General features: G+C 35.2%; 1 protein-coding gene and 1 long non-coding RNA gene across 2 annotated transcripts in view; one reads left to right on the top strand and one right to left on the bottom strand.

Moving 5' to 3' along the window:
* Positions 1-17,038, top strand: part of rims4 (regulating synaptic membrane exocytosis 4) — a 35,806-nt gene that overhangs the window by 10,081 nt on the left and 8,687 nt on the right. The window contains exon 2 of the mRNA XM_051897840.1: positions 8,802-8,940. Coding sequence (XP_051753800.1) covers positions 8,802-8,940 — 139 coding nt within the window. The remainder of the gene's footprint in view (positions 1-8,801; positions 8,941-17,038) is intronic.
* The window catches only part of LOC127514732 (uncharacterized), a 28,953-nt gene that overhangs the window by 9,479 nt on the left and 2,436 nt on the right, over positions 1-17,038 (bottom strand). The window contains exons 2-3 of the long non-coding RNA XR_007930696.1: positions 15,920-16,000; positions 13,645-13,766 (exon numbers count right to left, since the gene is read on the bottom strand). This is a non-coding gene — a long non-coding RNA (uncharacterized LOC127514732). The remainder of the gene's footprint in view (positions 1-13,644; positions 13,767-15,919; positions 16,001-17,038) is intronic.

The raw sequence follows: 17,038 nt of genomic DNA, 5'->3' as shown, positions 1-17,038 counted from the left end.
TACACACTAGCAGGGAGTGCATCCAACAACTTTGAGGTTTCATAATTAATTCATTTAGAAGTAGAGTCAATATAATAATATTATAATGACAATTACATCTACATAATGATGGAATAATGAAATAACAGGTGTGCACCCAATGTTACAAATGAAGATCATAATTGAAAATCCTAACCAAACATGCATTTGTTTTTAATACACCGCTTGGCAGAAGTGTTCGGTGAGCACATCAGTTTGAGTAGCAGTTGACTTTTGTAGTAAATCACAGTCTGTTTTGTAGCATTAAGTCTCTCTGAGCAGATATGCAGAACGAGACTGTTTGAACACTCACTTGCTCAATTATTGCCGCCTACACGTTATTATGACTGAAGTATCTGAAACAGCATCCAGTGGCCATTTTCAATGGACACACTGTTCTGAAAGGCAATTAAGTCAGAGCTGTGACTTAGTGGTACTGGTGCTCATGCAGGTAATATGAGTTTGAGTCCGGCTTGTGTGTCACTTCCTGTGGCTAGTTGCATAAATATAGCCATTATGTTAAGACTGTGTCTTAAGAACTAATGGCCAACTAGCAGTTAATTTTTCTGTATCAAATTAGACATCAAATCGGAAATGTTTCTTGAGCAGCAAATCAGCATATTAGAATTATTTCTGAAGGATCATTTGACACTGAAGACTGGAGTAATGATGCTGAACATTCAGCTTTTACATCACAGGAATAAATTACATTTTAATATATATTCAAATAAAAAACAGTTATTTTAAATTATAATAGAATTTTACCATATTACTGCTTTTACTTTGTTTTTACGGTAGTTTACACAGAAGAAAACCTTCAGTATATAGTCTAAAATGATTTAAAGTGAACAAAATGGACCCTGTTTACCATTTTGACCAGAAATGTTTCTTAAAGGGTTAGTTCACCCAAAAATGAAAATTCAGTAATTTATTACACACCCTCATGTCGTTCCACACCCGTAAGACCTTCGTTCATCTTCAGAACACAAATTAAGATATTTTTGATAAAATCCGATGGCTCAGTGAGGCCTCTATTCCCAGCAAGATAATTAACACTTTCAATGCCCAGAAAGGTACTAAAAACATATTTAAAACAGTTCATGTGAGTACAGTGTTTCAACCTTAATGTTATAAATCGACGAGAATACTTTTTGTATGCCCCAAAAAAAAAGAAAGAAAAGAAAATACGACTTTTCAACAATATCTAGTGATGGCCGATTTTAAAACACTGCTTCATGAAGCTTCGAAGCTTTACGAATCTTTTGTTCCGAATCAATGGTTCGGAGCGTGTATCAAAAAGTCACATGAACCATTGAAATTTCGAAACACTTATGACGTAACGAAACCTCGTTTACTGAAATCATGTGACTTTGGCACTCCGAACCACTTATTCGAAACAAAACATTCATAAAGCTCCGAAGCTTCATGAAGCAGTGTTTTGAGATCGGCCATCACTAGATATTGTTGAAAAGTCGTTATTTTGTTTTTTTGGCGCACAAAAAGTATTCTCGTCGCTTTATAATATTAAGGTTGAACCACTGTAGTCACATGAACTGTTTTAAATATGTTTTTATTGCCTTTCTGGGCATCTGAAAGTGTTAATTATCTTGCTGGCAATAGAGGCCTCACTGAGCTATTGGATTTCATCAAAAATATCTTAATTTGTGTTCTGAAGATGAACGAAAGTCTTACGGGAGTGGAACAACATGAGGGTGAGTAATAAATTACTGAATTTTCATTTTTGGGTGAACTAACCCTTTAATAAACATTTCTGGTCTCGTGAACGATTCTTCAGTGCACATTATTATAAAGTGGTTTGCAATCAGATGGAAATAGATGTGTCTGATTTAAGGCAGAGCTTAGTACAATTTCACACTAATATTACTCGGTGGAGAAAATAGATTTCAGGCAAAGAGTTACTTATTTTGAGTTTCATTTAAGTAATGGATGGTAGGGTAAATGCACTCCCATCTCTTAATGATATTCACACATTACCAGCTTTTACATATTTTAAAAAATTGAAGATAGAACGTTCTGAGACAATCTACACTCAAAGAAATATTGTCTGGCTGAACTATTGTAGGCAGTGTTTCTACACAATGTAAACCATACACTCTATTCAAATACCTACATTAGCACAAAAGAATTATAGAATTATTACTCTGTTCACACACATCCTCAACATATAAAACACAAGTGGCACTCTACAAAGGTAACCTCCAAAACACCAACAAACTCATTAAAAAAATTCAGATATGGTAATATGCCTTCCATTGCCGACATGTGCGATAGACCAATCATAACATACTGAGCCATCTGACCAATCAGAGCAGAGTAGACTCGTGGAAAGGAGGGGTTTATAATCTTCAAACGAACCATTTTCAGACCCTTTGAGAAATGAGGTGATGTTCAATGTATATTATGAGAAAAGTGTTTTTTGGCCTTTGATGCATGTCAATCTACTGCAGGAGACCTCCAAAACCTTTAAAATTGCATAATAGGGGCACTTTAAGAAAAACGTCAGTTAATTGCTAATCAAATAATGAAAAAAAAAAATATAAATTATATTAATATAGATGAACTTAAACTATCAGCAATGATAAAATACTCAAATTATAAAACACAAGACAAATGTTTTAATAATGTTCGCTGTGAACAGACTCTTGTGTCTGATCTACAGCTATACTGAAGCTCTAGTATGAAAAATCAAACTCATAAAATCCCAGAAATATCCCAGGTATATTAATATAACTCTCATATATTTGCTTCTGATAAATGACCTTCTGAGGTCATTTTCCCCCCTTGCATTCATTTATAGCTCAGATCAAAGCTCTTACGTTCACTGTCTCCTGAAGCTCACTTCTCTTTTAGCATGTACGGAAAACGTCAGAGCTGAATTATGCCAGTATATGAGTAAATATTTGGCATAATTTTTGGCTGAGACGGACGCATCTGTGTATGATCAGACCCTCCACTGTGATTAAACAGATGGGCTCTCATCTAACCACTAGCACATGCTTAATGCTTCTGTATTTGGGGCTTTAAAAGGATTTTAACACATTCATATGTGGAGCAGGACAAGAACATGTCCAGGTTATAAAAAAAAAAAAAAAAAATAAAATAAAAATGACGTCAAAGTAAATATTTAGAAGAAAGGAGAGCATTTTTATTAATTTTAATTTGATTAAAATATTTGCATTCTAATCTCAATGTATTGCTCCATTTTCCATAATGTAGATTTCCCATAATGCATCTGGAAGTTCTAGTTTTGAGATTTTTGTAATTCCAATTATTTTCAGTTCTGGTTCTGTAATACAGTGAAATATTTCTATACAAACAAGGCAATACAGCAAATATAAAGGAGCTGATAGGGAATTGAACATCAAACCACAAAATGAGAACCTTGTAGGGTAAAAATACGTCCTGGATAAAATAAAATGTAAAATAAAATGTAAAATAAAAAAATATTATAATGATATATAAATCTAAAAATTTGAAATAATATGTAATGTTTTTGCATTACAGTAATACGAATGAAATAACTGCATGTAATCATCCACCTCCATTAAATCGTTCTATAAAAAAAACAGTGCGATGGATGGATGGATAGATGGATGGATGGATGGATGGATGGATGGATGGATGAAAGGAAGGTCTGGATATCCCTCTTTACTTCAAAAACAGTATGGCCTTAGATTTTGCATGTGATTAGAAAGCGCAGAGGTTATAGCCTCCAACCAGGCATCTATCAACATCACTGTAGGTCAATAGGCCTCTAGTGCTACTGATTTATCAAAGAGTTAATAGGTAATTAAGGCAGGCTGGGGTAATGAGAGGTAATGGCATGATCGATAGCATGGACAAACCAGAAAACTGACATGCTCATTTAGATGACAATCAATGACTGCCCTAATGATCTTCAGCAAGCCATGTTGAAATCAAACTGAGTTTGATTTGATTGCTCTAAGTTAAGAGCATCCTATTCCTGTTCATCTGAACATGGGATGTGCGCAGTCTGTTAGTGACACATCAACACAACATGCTCTTAAAGAGACAGTTCACACAAAAATTTAAATTGTCACTATTTTCAACAAAAGGAAACTTACTTGGTGCTCTTTTCCTGCACCAAGCTCCAAGAAGGACCATAAAAGTAGTCCATAAAGCACACAAGTGATACTTTTATGGTGCCTTTGTGTCCTTTTTGGAGCTGGTAAGCTCTTAATGGAAAAGAATTTCTCCTAGTGTTTTCACCGAGGAAATAAAATAATAATAAAGGTTTAGAATGATATGAAGGTGAGTAAATGACATCAAATTCATTTATAAATGACCTATTCCTTTAATTAAGTGAATGATGCAACTATTTGCAATTAAATTCACATATCACTCTGCTTTAACAATAGGTCTTTACTAAGGATGTAGTCTGATAATAGGTTTTCTATAAGCCTCTCTGTTCTTTTAATCAAATTATAAATCTAAACGCTCTGACAACTAACAAGCGTGGGTCATAAACCACAAGCAAGATGAGATAGCAACTAAAAGGGCTTGTTAGAAAAGCCTCTTATTTCTTTCTTGTTTGCAGTAAATTCATGAATGCCACTTTGATTAATGGTGTTGGTCATACTGATAAAATGAGATACTTTATCTGTTGTCGGTGAGACCTACTTGTGGTTGCACAATACTTGACAGAAAGCGTTGGTGAGAGATGTCCTGGGATCAGAAACATCACACTTACACAAGATATAATTAAAAAATGGAGTGTTTTTAGAGCCAATTAATTGTTGCTTATACTGTGAAAAACCACCAAACAACTCCCTGGACACCAACAAACAAATCCCTAGCATCTGCCCAGAACATCCTTGGAAACCACTTAACAATGCCCTAGCAACCGCCCTGCAAACCACCAAACAACTCCCTAGTAACCACTTAGTAACCACTCGCTGAAAGATGGCCCACTCCTATTACTTATGAATGGGAGAAAGTGCAACACCCAATATGGCGAATAACCCCTGCCTTCTAAGTGAAAGAGCCAATCGTTGATTAGTAAAGTCATCGCATCACTGCAGCTGCCATTAGAAGCTCCAGTTGCTATAGAAAGCGTTCTCAGACTCGCGCTCATGACTACGCATGCGCATTGGCTGGTCTAGCATGAAAAACAAACGCTATTTGAACATAAGAAACAAGATTATGAGAATGTTTTTGTCAGAATGCATTGGTGTTTTCAAATATGAAATTTCACCGTAAGCTTAGTGAACAGTTTTGGAGACTTTGATGATTCCTCATTGAAAAAGATAGAAGCTGGATGCCTGAGAGGCGTTTCAAAGATGGCTGCTGAATGAAATGACTTGTCTTAAAGGGACTTCGACTCGCTGGACACCAGCAAACAAATCTCTAGCAACCACCCTGAACATTCTAAAAACCACTTAACAATGCCCTAGCAACTGCTATGGAAACCACCAAACAACTCCCAAGTGACCACAACCGAACAGAACATCTTAGCAACCCCCTAGCAACACCCTGGAGGCCACACTGAGGAGCCTAGGATTGTGGTGGAAAGTGTATGTACAATGCACATTTAAAAATCAAATTTTTTGCCCACACACTTCCTGAAATTGGACTGTTTTTTGTGAAAAGATTAAATCATTCTTTCAAGCATGTTCCACTAAACAAAAACTGCAAAAGAGAAAAGAGAGAGTGAGAGATCCATTGAAGCACACTGCTCTTGTCTCCCATAGCAACCCTGGCATTTCTAGTGCATTTCCTGATACACGATGTTCTGTTTTGGAAGGTTACGATGACATGCTAGTTAGCATGTGCCAACCGTACCAGAAACGCAGGAACAGACAAAAGAGGGCTGTATTTTTAGGAACCGCCTAACTAGGTCATGTGCTTCACGGCCAGGAAAAAGCTGTGAAAATGGCTGTATTCCCATCACTACAGAGAGAACGTCTTAGTGCAGATAGAGCGCATTTCCATGGATAACTTGTTCTCACTGATGACTAAATTATATTTATATCTTAATTTCTGTTACATTATTTATTCTGTGACATTTATAATGTTACAAAGATTTCTATTTCAAATAAATGCTGTTAATTTGAACTTTCTAGTCATCAAAGAATACTGAAAAAAAGTATCACTTTTTGTTTCCACAAAAATATGAAGCAGCACAACTGTTTTCAACAGTGATAATAATCAGAAATGTTTCTTGAGCATCACATCAGCATTGATTCAGCTTTGCAACATTTCTTTTAAATTGCAGTAATGCTTCTCAATATTACTGTTGTTACTGTTTTTGATCCAATAATAGACTAATTATTTTAATTATTATTTTTTTAAAAACATTTTTTTTTAAATTGTGCCAACCTTAAAGGGTTAGTTCACCCAAAAATGAAAATAATGTAATTTATTACTCACCCTCATGTCGTTCCACACCCGAAAGACCTTCATTCATCTTCGGAACACAAATTATATTTTTGATTAAATCCGATGGCTCAGTGAGTCATAAAGTATCCATAAAGGTACTAAAAACATATTTAAAACAGTTCATGCAAGTTCTGTAGTTCTACCTTAATATTATAAAGCAAAGAAAATATTTTTGTGCGCCAGAAAAACAAAATAACGACTTTTCAACAATATAGTGATGGGCCGATTTCAAAACACTGCTTCAGAGCTTTACGAATCGAATCAGTGATTCGGAGCGCCAAAGTCACATGATTTCATCAGTTTAGCCATTTGATAGGAGATCTGAGTCACTGATTCGATTCACAAAGCTCCGAAGCAGTGTTTTGAAATCGGCCCATCACTATATTGTTGAAAAGTCGTTATTTTGTTTTTTTGGCGCACAAAAAGTATTCTCGTCACTTTATAATATTAAGGTAGATATATGATATAAAATGATAGCATTTTTAGGTGAACTAACCCTTTAAATGTTGTAACGTTAGTGTGCGTGTGTGTGTGTGTGTGTATATATATATATATATGTTTATGTATAAAATAAAATTTGGACATCAAAAATCCCTCTTTTGAGGTTTTCAACCTCATTGAATATCCATCCAGGTCGCCGTGATTTTGCCAAGTAAATAAACATAAATAAAGAAGTGGATAAACATATTTTGTTGATCCTGGAACAACATTCCTGTCCAAAACTTTAGTCTTGACCCTATCCCTACACCTGAACCTAACCCTACCCATAACGTATCCCTAAAATCAGAGGGAAATGATAGAAACACCTGACCCTGTTTTTTAAACCTAAACTTGCCATAAAATGTAAACTTGTTCCTCAAATCTAATTAGTTGATTGGAATAATAGGATCAATAAACATGTTACTTGCACTTGGTGAAATCAGGCTCACCATTAGTCTACGAGGGTAAAATGGGTTGTGTTTTATGTTGATTTATATGAAATACATGCAAAAAATGAATAACAAAACCATTATGAAATGACATCCAGCTTTGAAATTCCTCTGAAAATCATTCTCTGAATAGAAATATATTCATGAGTTCATGGGCTAGTAAAGCGATCAGTCTGTGGCTGATCCCCTTCACCTTTACTAGGAAAAGTTCAGGCTTTGTGAATCTGTTCTCTAAGCCATCCGAGTTCAATAAGGCACCACTACACACTTGAATTATACAAGAAGATTATATTTTCCAAAGGATTTATTTTTAATACAACCAGTGCTCTACCTGGCTGAAATGTTATCACAACATTTCATTCAGAATGATATGGAGAGGATTTGATATAACTTGCTTTTTCCAGTGCCTTGCTGCTCAGGCAGAAATACAAGAATATCAGAGATATTTCACAATCATTTGTGATGCTTGCTAAGGAAAAAACCCTAACCATACACATGAGAGCTACACGGTTAATTGTTAAAAGTTTGTGATCTCGATTCAAATACACCCATGCGAACTAATTCCTAAATGACAATGATTCAGCTGTGTCTATTAAATCTTTGACAAGTACGATCACAGCGAAAACATTCAAATCCGTGTTGGCGCTGAGCCAGAGAGAGCAGTTGTCATCTATATATATGAAACAGCTTCACAAACAGGCTTTTCAACATCTCAGTATCATTATTTCTGTCTTACAATACTTCATATTATCACAGAAGTACTGAGATATAAGTTTTGTAGTTCGGATATAAACATGGATGTCCATGGTAGCAATCAGAATAGAGTAAATCACCTTTAAAAATAAAGACTGTATCAATTACATCATTACACCAGTAGGTGGCAACAAGTGACTTAAAAAATGTATTTGTCATTGAATCATTCATTCAAGAGATTTGTTTAAAAACACCAATTCATCCAGTAATGAAACAAGTGAAGTCTTTATGAGTGAGTCATTGAATCAATCATTCAAACTGATTTTTTAAAAAAAAAAAATTATTCATTCAAATTAATATATATGTATTTTAAATGGACTGCAGCAATTAACATTCTGGCAGCACCTCTAGTAAATTATATGTTATTTTGTTTAGTTAGTTGTCTACTCAGTACCGTGGTCGAATCATAATCTCTTTTTGAAACAAAAAATTGTGATTCTCAGTTTATCCTGAATCGCACAGCTCTAATACATATTAAAACTGTTTCTGCTACATACGTGAATGATACCTTAAATCATGTGGCTTGATGAAAAGAGGTGTAATGAAATTCACAATAAAGAGGCATAAAAATCCCAAAAATTTACATTGAAGGAGGGACTTAAAATCAAAGAGACTGTATAGAAAAACATCTTATGAATTAAACACTGGTTTGGTGAACTTATCTTTCTTTCTTTGTTTCAGACCCAGAGGGCCGCAGGTTAAAGAGCATTCAGAGGAGTACAGAGACAGGGCTGGCAGTAGAGATGCCCAGTCGTACGGTCCGACAGGCGAGCCACGAGTCCATCGAGGACAGCATGAACAGCTATGGCTCAGAGGGAAAGTGAGTATTATAAATCAATGTACCTTTAATAATCCCAACAGTAAGGCCAAACACACAACCAACAACAAACTCTTAGAATAAAAACTTAAAGGGTTCTGTCAGGTGCGTCATGCTGTATATATACAACCTTTAAGGTGTTCCCATCATGGGATCATTTTAGTTTTAGTTTTAATTCATTTTTAACTTTAATTAAATTTTATAAATTAAGCAGCTCGTAAACATACTAAATTAAATTATGCAATCTTTTAAGACATTTCTCTTTATATAGAACCTTTTTATATAAAGCATCAAAGCGTTCTTTAAAATGTGCAACAGCATGATTGGACTTTTTTTCACTATAAAGAACATTTTGTGCAATGCAAAGATTCTATGAATGTTAAAGGTTCTTCATGGATCCACAAATGCCAATGAAGGGCCTTTATTTTTAAGAGTGTACTTATGTCCTACATGAAACAGGCTTTCATCCACAACAAAACAGAAACGTGTCCACTTCAACTCTTATTATACTTGATATTATTTAGCATTATTATTGATGTCATAAAAATATCCCCTAACACAATGAATCACTTTTAAACTACAACAATTAATACTGAGGGTAAAAACAGACTCCCAAAGATGCTTCCTCTCAAACTGAACAAATATAGAATCTGTTATTTTGCAACCGCATTTAGTTTGTTATCAGTTTGATTGGCTGATGCATTTGATGGGATAAAAATAGGAAGGACTGTTTTATTAAATTGTGGAAAAGTGCAGGTGAGATGAGTAAAGATAAATCACAAATTTGTATATATTCAGCTACATACTTCATCCAGACAAAATCGTTGTGTTTTTTTTTCCAGCTACATAAAAAAACATGAATTACTATATAATACGTGTCTGTTTTATTAGTTTAACAAAGCAAAATCAAAAAAATTACATGTACCCTCTGGCATCCACCTAAATGCCCCTGGATTGGAATCACTGTTATACAGGAATCACAAGTCTCATGTTCCCATTTTATTGATTTGGGATACACTGCATGCGTTATTGCATTACATTCCTCTAGAAACAGGGATGCTCATCCAATAACACAAGAAAAGCATTAAAAGTGTCTTTACTGTCAGGAGATTGTGCTTATATCTTATTTATCGAGCAATAAATAAAAAGTGTTTGAGGTATTCCCATAAGTTACATAAACCCCCTTCTCAGTAATAAACCTTTTCCCTGCTGGCTCCATTTCTGAATGAAATCCAGAATTCTGTGTAGATGTACTGTAAACTCATTTCAGATCTGGACACCATTCGGCGTGTCACATCAAAGCCACAGGTTTTGGGTTTTGTAAGATGTAGTCTTATATTAGCTCTGTGGAGGACAAAAGCTGTTTAACTTCAGTTCCAATGTGCCAGAAAGTTTGGATACATAAATGGAGAAGATATTTGCAGGTTTGGGCTAGTTCAGACAAATATGTTTTGCTGTCTAGATTTTAAAGTTTTGTAATTTTATTTCATTGAACAAACTGATTATCAACCATTACTACATGGTCAAAAAAACAAAAACAATTTACAGTAAAAATATTTTTCAAAGTTGTAAATAAATCAAAGATTATTAGAATACGCTTTACAAGGAAATATATTTAATTCTTTATACTTCAAAATTTTACATTTAATTCTGTGTTACTTGCCAATTCTTCGTAATTATCTGTGAAATTTACTAGCATTTTTTGAGAGAATTTTTTTTTTACACCAAATTTTAGGCCAAAAAAGTAAGAAATGTATGAAGGTTATTGCATTAGATAACAAAATATTGAAGCAAGTGTTATTTATTTCACTTTTAAAACAAAACACGATGATTAAGCAATAGATATTTGGTTCAAAATGAAGACAAAAAAAGTATTTGGACACTTTATGGTCAATCAAAAAAAGAACCACTCATTTATGACAAAAACTTCTGAAATGTACTCGTATAGTTCACTTTGAAACAGTATGTTCAGTTACATAATTAGCAATATGTTGTGCTCAAACAGCAGTCGATTCTGCATAAATTTCCCCTCAAACTCCATGTCCAATACCCAAAGCTCTATTAGAAATTCACAAACAGACAAAAACTCCCCACAAACCTTATGTAATGTAGTTGAACACTCTTCCTGTGCAGCTTCATCATGGGAGTAAAATCCAGCCCAATTCAGCTGGATTACTGCGCAGTTTATGGAGCATGGGGATTACAGTTTTGGCTGCCATCGCTGAGGATATTTTACCATATTACATTGCATCTTATGCATCTCATGAATACATAACGGAGTAAAACATATTTTACATAAACACTCGCTGTCGGTCTGAGCTCTGACAAACAACAGTGATGGAAAGTCATAGCGCAAGGTTGATTTGATGCAATGGTATTTTTGGATAAACTTCTGTGGAAGTTTCTCTAATATTTATTCAATATCTATTTTATGCGGTTTCCATTAGATATTATTTGTAACTTGCCTTTTAGGCTAGATAAAGTTGGGCTTTTTGCCATTAAACACTTTAAACGTTATATGAAAAGTAAGAAAACATTACGAAGAGTACATTTATAAAAACATTTTAAAAATGTAAAAGCATTACAAAAAGCATCAATAAATAACAACAAATTATTAAAACATTAGAGTATTATTTATTACCAGTTGTTGCCTGCAAAACATAATGAAGTTAAATTTAACTCACTTATAGTCTATTGACCCACTGCGAGTTTTACAAAGATTAATAAATATTGTATAATAAGCATCTGGCTGCAGCTGTTATACAGATGTAGAAGCATAGTTGTCATTACAGTTCATGTGCTTTTGCACTATTAAAACACAAATAGTATGAACCTAAATTAAAGACTGATTCTCTTGCATGAACTCCTATTTTATCAGTAAAGTCATCTTTTGGGGAGCAGAAAGTTTGAAAGAGGTCACATGAGTGACATTTATGTAATGGACCTGTCAAAATGCCCTAGAAAGCAGAAAGCGCTCTAATTATAACTCCAAAACCAGAACTGCTCATGGTGCATGGACCAAAAATATGATCATTTTAGATGTCCTAAATAAAATCATAAAAATTGCATTTTGCCAGAAACTGAAATGCAATGAAGTCAGTGTGAATGCAAAAGTGAATCCTCAAGTTCACACAGGTGTTATAGCAAAGTTACCACAGGTTTGACATTTGACAACCAAAAAGTGCCCAAATACTTAATTATGAACAGTATATTGTCTTATCATTTAAAACTTTTTTTGTGAAATGTTCCACTTACAAAAATTGGGTTGTGCTAAATGCCACTTAGTTTGGATATTTCATATGCAATTCATACATTCACAAGCGTGTCTTAAAAGGTGCAGTAAGCGAATTTCTGAAAAACGCTGTTGAAAGTGGATCAGACTGAGCGCCACAACACACTTGTAGCCAATCAGCAATAGAGGGCGTGTCCACTCATTATGGGGGAGGAGAGAGAGTGAGCAAGAGGGAGATTTGAAGAAAGACTGTAGAGAGGGAAATGGCTGAGAGACATTACAAAGGAGAAAAGGTCAGAGGAATATCACTGGAATAAGAAGTGTTATGATCAGGCAAGAGCTTTAGGACCCGCTTTAATATATCAGAAAAGCTTTACAGCGCTGGAGAGACCTAAGCGGGAAGGCCTGAAAACGGACACTGAGGTTGCGCTGTTTTTGCTCCATATGTGAGTAACATTGGTTTTGCTGTGTTTCACAGAACCAATATGTGCTGTTGTTGTAATGTTAGCTAGAATAAAAGGACAGTTTTGAGTGTCATTTTTTTTATCTGGCGCTGATGTGCTGCCAGTGACTAACAAACAACTCTTGCTTGTATATACTCTTGTGTGCTCTATGTTCTTTTTCTGCTTTTCCTTGTCGTTCGTTCATTATCTTCACTTTATTTTTTGTGAAGCATTATTTTGCCTCTCTTCAGCTATGATAAAAAGACATCCACACTTGCATTGCGTGTTTGTGCATTTTGGGGGCAGAGCAATGAAGGGAGCAGTGTGTTTGTTTGGGTTGATTTCAAATATCAACAGTGTTTCTCAGAAATCACTTACTGCACCTTTAAGTGTCCAAATTCTTTTTGGGGCCACTGTATAATTAACAAGGATTGTGACGTCGAGTTCTACATTCTATAAATTCTCAAAAGGCAGGTAAAAACAACCAGCTAAACTTAGAGATATAACTATAATTGAACAGAAGATAATCTCTGCCACATTTAAAGATAAGCAGATACTTCTGCGCTCTATTTTAGATGCATAAACATTCCCTACATACTTTTCACCTTCTTCCAGAAAAGAACTCTTGTACATACTCCTGCATGCAAGAATGGAGCATCTGTTTAAAAAGTTTGCATGCAATGAGCGCCAGAAGAACAGCATGGAGACAGTGATATATAAAGCAATTGAAAGCAGTGCGCTGAGACGCCATGATTAACACATAACACAGACAAATGTTTATTCGAGTGACATCAAGAATGCGGCGTGTAATATGTGGAGCGGTGATAGGTGTATTTGTCACTCTCCGAAGCGTTTGTAGTAATGTATGTGTGTTTACTGATGGCTGCTGCTGACGCCAGTGCACACAGGGGCCAGTGACTAATAATGACTCTCCATTTTGCGAGATAGAATGATGAAATGTCACATGAGAGAGAGGAGAGAGTGAAAGGAATATTTTGTCCAAAAATGAACATTCTGTCATCATTTACTCACCCTCATGTCGTCCCAAACCCGTGTGGAACACAAAAGGAGATGTTTTGAAGAATCTTCATGCAGCCTATTCCACAAATTGCAGTCCATCATAGCCATGACCACAGCTGTTAAATTTATGGCTCCTTAAAAGATAAGAAACATCACAAAAAAGTAGTCAGACTTGTGTGCTTCATTCCAAGCCTTCCAAGTTGTTTTCAAAATCAGTTCACTCAGCTGCCATCTTTCTGCCATTTCCTGTACAAGTACAGCTCCTGTCTACTATGAAAAATCAAAGTGTATGTCAAGATTGTTTCAATAACATAATAAATCAGCGAGAAAATATGACAACAATGGTATCATAAATTTTGCTTCTTTAGCTTTTATTTAGCTTAGTTGTTTTGGAGGCTAAGATGCACTTAAACACTTTTGGTCCTCATGTGGCTTCAACACTGCATAAATACTTCTTAATGAGTTTTCAATTAGGCCTTCTTTGTCTTAAGGCCCATTCACACCAAGAACAATAACTATAAAGATATAGTTCTAAAAATTGTTCTAAATATAAAAGAACATGACTGTCCACACCACAATTATAACGATAGAGAAACGATATCATTGGGATCACTTTCAGAGCGATTTTTTCCCCAGCTGTTGAACAATAAAACACTGCCAGCCAATAAGAATACGTAATAATTTAAGGGCTCGCCATTTAAAATGGCAGACGACATTGCGGAGAAGTTAATTGCTGCGAGGTTCAGATAAAGCCACCACTGTTTGACAAGTCAACCCCCCTTTTCAAGGATACTTTAAAGAAAATGGATTTATGGAATATAATCGGTCATACCCTCGAAATAAAAAATGGTGAGAAGTATTAACGATGAGATCATTATGCTAGGCTAGCAAACAGAACATAAAATTACTTCAGGTATCCAGCGCTAGTTTCGACAACATTGTCTAGCTTCCTTTGAAGTTGCAGTGAAAAAGACTAGGCGTTGTTTTTATTCCACTATATTGACTTTGTCAGCTAAATTCACTGTTAGATTAGATCGATTACACTAGCTATAGTATTCACTCGAAACATAGCATGCTGAGGACATCTGCTGGTTAAAGCCGTGTAAATGCAATAAGAGAGGAAGTTGTACACACTTTGAAACTGCAGCGTGTGAGCTTCGAATAAACAGACCGTTATCATATGTTCGTGTGGATGCAAATACAGTTATCTTTATAGTTATCGTTCTTGGTGTGAACAGGCCTTTATTGTCCAAAAAATACGCTACCATTCAAAAGTTTGGGTTTGGTAAGATATTTTAATGTTTTTAAAAGAAGTCTCAAGGCTGCATTTACATCAAAAATAAAGTAAAAGCAGTACTATTGTGAAATATTATTAAAATTTGAATAATATACATTTTTCAGGGTTCTTTGATCAGTAGAGTTCAAACATTATCACTGTCACTTTTGAATGGCAGTGTATATCAACCAACATTTAAAACAAGCTAAATTTACATGAGACGTACCACTGCATAAAAGAATAAATCTTGTTTAAGTGTATTTTTGTCTGCACTGGCAGATTTTTTTAGTTAAAAAGTGTAGCTTCAAGTAAAATTATTTGTTCATATTTTAATTGGAAAATTAGACCAAAAAAAAAGAAAAAGGTAATTATAGTGAATATTATTATAGTGAAAATAATTTGTTTGGGATACTTTTATGATTCTTTTTTGGTGGTGTGGTTATATAAAGATTCTGACATCAGGGGGAGTAAATGATGACTATTCCTTGAAGAACAGAGAGACAAGTGGATAGGAACACCAGACGAGAGACTAAATGATGAACTAGATATTGACGTGGGACAAAGAGACAGGATGAAGTGAAAAATGAGCAAGAGAATGAAGGGCCAATGAAAATGGCGTCTCTTGGGATGCCCAGTCTGAGTATTAGGCATCAGGATTGTCTGGACCCTCCCAAAAGCATTTTAAAAATAGACCTGTGCGGAGATGGCAAGCGAAAGAGACAGAACTGGGAATGGGTGGAGGGGAGCCGGAGAGAATCGAGGTCAAACCGCAGAAAGAAAATTAATTATGAATCCGTCCACATTAGTGTGGAGGATCATTGAGAACAAACACAGAAGAATGGGAATGGAGAAGGGAGGGAGGGATAGGTTTGAAAGGAGGCTTGAAGGAGAATGTGATATAGGACCACCAAGGATAGCTTTTTAAAATGCATATGTTCTTTTTAATTGATATAAATACAGATGAAATGTGTGTGTAATGACTATTTCCAAACAGGTTTCCTGAACACTCACCCCATCTGCCATTGGTCGGTCAAAACAGATAGTCCCGCCCCAAACTCACGCCATTGGTTGAGTCGTAGTTGTTGTGTTGGACTGTTTAAATAAAAAGAAAAATGTTTTAATAGTGCCACAGTGTTTTCAGGAGAATCAACCTACAAATGGCCCAGTTTTAGTGAGAAGTCACAAAGTAAAATGAGTGGCATTTCTTTTACAACAATAACCACATCAAATATGCCCAATCTCAACTTCTATGTGGTACTACATCTTCACACGGAATGTGAAAACACATTATGTCAGCAGAGATGTACAGAGCAGGGTGGTTACATTGGCTCAAATAAGCACCCCTTTCCCATCTTTGGCCCAAGAGCCCTTTTTTTCTTGCAGAAGAAAAACACTTTTTCCACCACCATCTGTTTCTGTATCTAAAATGGATCTCTTGTTACAAAAAATTGGACCTAATTAATCTCATCCAAGCACAAGTGGCTGCCTTCTGTTTGCTGAAAAAACATCATAAAAAGCTACGATAAGCAAATATGGGCTTCTTCACTTGTGTAGATAGCTGATATTAAGTCTTTAATTTTAACTGAAGAGTAAAACAGAAAATGAGAGATGAGAATCATTTCACAAATGAGACAAGCAGGTACATGGCCATTTCTTTGACAATATACTTCAAAATATATAACACTGTGTATTAATATATTTGATTATGAATAATTAATAACATTATTAATATTTTATATATACTGTCAAAGTGTATATACTTTACTTTGTGTGTGTATATACGTATAGTTTATAACATTGTGATTAGTATTGGAGCTTGTTGGGTTTTTTTAAGGCTTAGAATTATTTATTGAAGATTTTTTGGGGGGTAAAAGTAATCCGAAAAATATTTCCGGAAACCAAGGCTGATGAAAAAGTGGCTAGTCACTGCTGTGCTATTAGATGAAGGCCAGGCCTCCTATTTCAAGGGATCACTAGGGTGAATATGACACGGAGCATTGGGCTCATCTCCTAGAAACACATATACTGTTAGTAATGAATTTTTGGCCGCATACCTCTGAAATGTGCCTATAGGAACAGGAAAGCAGTATGATTATATGTGTCTGTGTTGGCTTTGCTCCAGTGGAGCAC

This window comes from Ctenopharyngodon idella, chromosome 6, assembly GCF_019924925.1.
Source record: "Ctenopharyngodon idella isolate HZGC_01 chromosome 6, HZGC01, whole genome shotgun sequence".
Lineage (NCBI taxonomy): Eukaryota > Metazoa > Chordata > Actinopteri > Cypriniformes > Xenocyprididae > Ctenopharyngodon > Ctenopharyngodon idella.
Note: the sequence above shows the minus strand (reverse complement) of the source record. Positions and strands in the feature narration are given on the sequence as shown.